A 1,338-nucleotide genomic window follows, 5' to 3' on the forward strand; every position below is an offset into this window, starting at 1 on the left:
TGGCTGTCTGGCCCCCCCCACCCCTCTACTCACGCCCTGCAGGAAGAACCCCAAGATCCTTCGCTTTCCAATGGGCTGGGTGCTGCAACAGGCACAGCCGCGCTGTCCCCCACTCCGGCAGCGAGTGCTGCTTTGTCGAGCACCCCCCGCCCCCCCTCCCTGTCCCCGGAGCGGTGACGGGTCTGTCCCTGGAGTGGATCCCTCAGGCCAGCTAGCTCTCCGTGCAGAGGTTCCCTGGAAGGGAGAAGGACGGAGGGGCCATTGCACAGGGAGCCTGAGGGGCACCGCTTGTCCCCAGCCCTTGCCCCAACAAACGCGCACGGTCCCGTCGCTGCTGGGGGCACGGCGGGGCGCCAGCGCGGCTCTCACCCAGGATGTTGCGCTTGCAGAGGGGGCAGGTTTGCTGCAGGAGCAGCCAGGGGTCCACGCAGTCCCGGTGAAATTCGTGGGAGCAGGGCAGCACCCGCAGCCACTGCGGGGAGGGAAGCGGGTGGCAGCCGTGAGCGGAACTGGGCAGGGACACCCCGGCCCCGGTGAGCAAGGGGGAGGCACGGCAAAGGGATGGCATGAGCCCAGTTGGCCCCAAGTGGTGAACGGGAAGGGCTCCAGGCCTCCCAGTGCAGCACCAGTCCTCCCCAGTCCCTACCTGGCTCTTGTGGAACTGGTCCAAGCAGACGGCGCAGCTATCTATCTCGCAGGCCTGGCTCCGGAGCGTTTTGCTGGGATGGTACCGCCGGGTTTTCAGCGCCGACAGCCGCCGCCGAATGTGCTGCTTCAGATCCAGCTGGGAAGGCAGAGGGTCAGAGCCTGGCCGCCCAGCGCCCCCAGCCAGGAGCAGAGTGGAGACGTTCCCCACCTCGGCATCCTGCTCCAACGGGTCTTGCCGCGACTGCCGCTGAGCCTGCACGATGACACCGGTGCAGAGGAGCAGGGCGATCAGCAGGATGGCGTTCCACAGCTGCTGTAAGTACTTCTGCCGGAGCAGCGCCGGTGGGCGCTCAGGGACTGGGGCAGCGGGCGAACCGGAGGAGCCCTGCTCTGCTCCCAGCCCCTGCTGCCATCCCAACGCCAGGAACCCCAGCTACGCAAGGAGCCGACCCCGGCACTAGCGCACATACCTGGACCTGCGAGCTGTTCTCCCCCGTGCAGATGACCCCCTGCCACTCCCCGTAGAGGCCCCCTCGGGAGAGACCGCAGGTCGACCACAAGGTGAGGGTCACTCCCTGCGAGGCAGGAGATGCCATTGCCCATGGCCACCCCATGGCCACCACGGCTTGCGGTGCTGCCAGGGCTGGGGGGCCCCACCATGCCGGGGGGATCACACCGCTTGTGGGGGGG

General features: G+C 68.2%; 1 protein-coding gene across 1 annotated transcript in view; it reads right to left on the minus strand.

The window, feature by feature from the left end:
- Positions 1–12: 12 nt before the first annotated feature.
- RNF215 (ring finger protein 215) overlaps positions 13–1,338 on the minus strand; it is a 4,415-nt gene continuing 3,089 nt past the window's right edge. Inside the window, exons 6-10 of the mRNA XM_035898384.1 lie at positions 1,119–1,223; positions 857–973; positions 647–784; positions 370–472; positions 13–234 (exon numbers count right to left, since the gene is read on the minus strand). Coding sequence (XP_035754277.1) covers positions 212–234; positions 370–472; positions 647–784; positions 857–973; positions 1,119–1,223 — 486 coding nt within the window. The 3' untranslated portion in view covers positions 13–211. The remainder of the gene's footprint in view (positions 235–369; positions 473–646; positions 785–856; positions 974–1,118; positions 1,224–1,338) is intronic.

Source organism: Egretta garzetta, unplaced genomic scaffold (assembly GCF_000687185.1).
Source record: "Egretta garzetta isolate BGI_Z169 unplaced genomic scaffold, ASM68718v1 scaffold7, whole genome shotgun sequence".
NCBI lineage: Eukaryota > Metazoa > Chordata > Aves > Pelecaniformes > Ardeidae > Egretta > Egretta garzetta.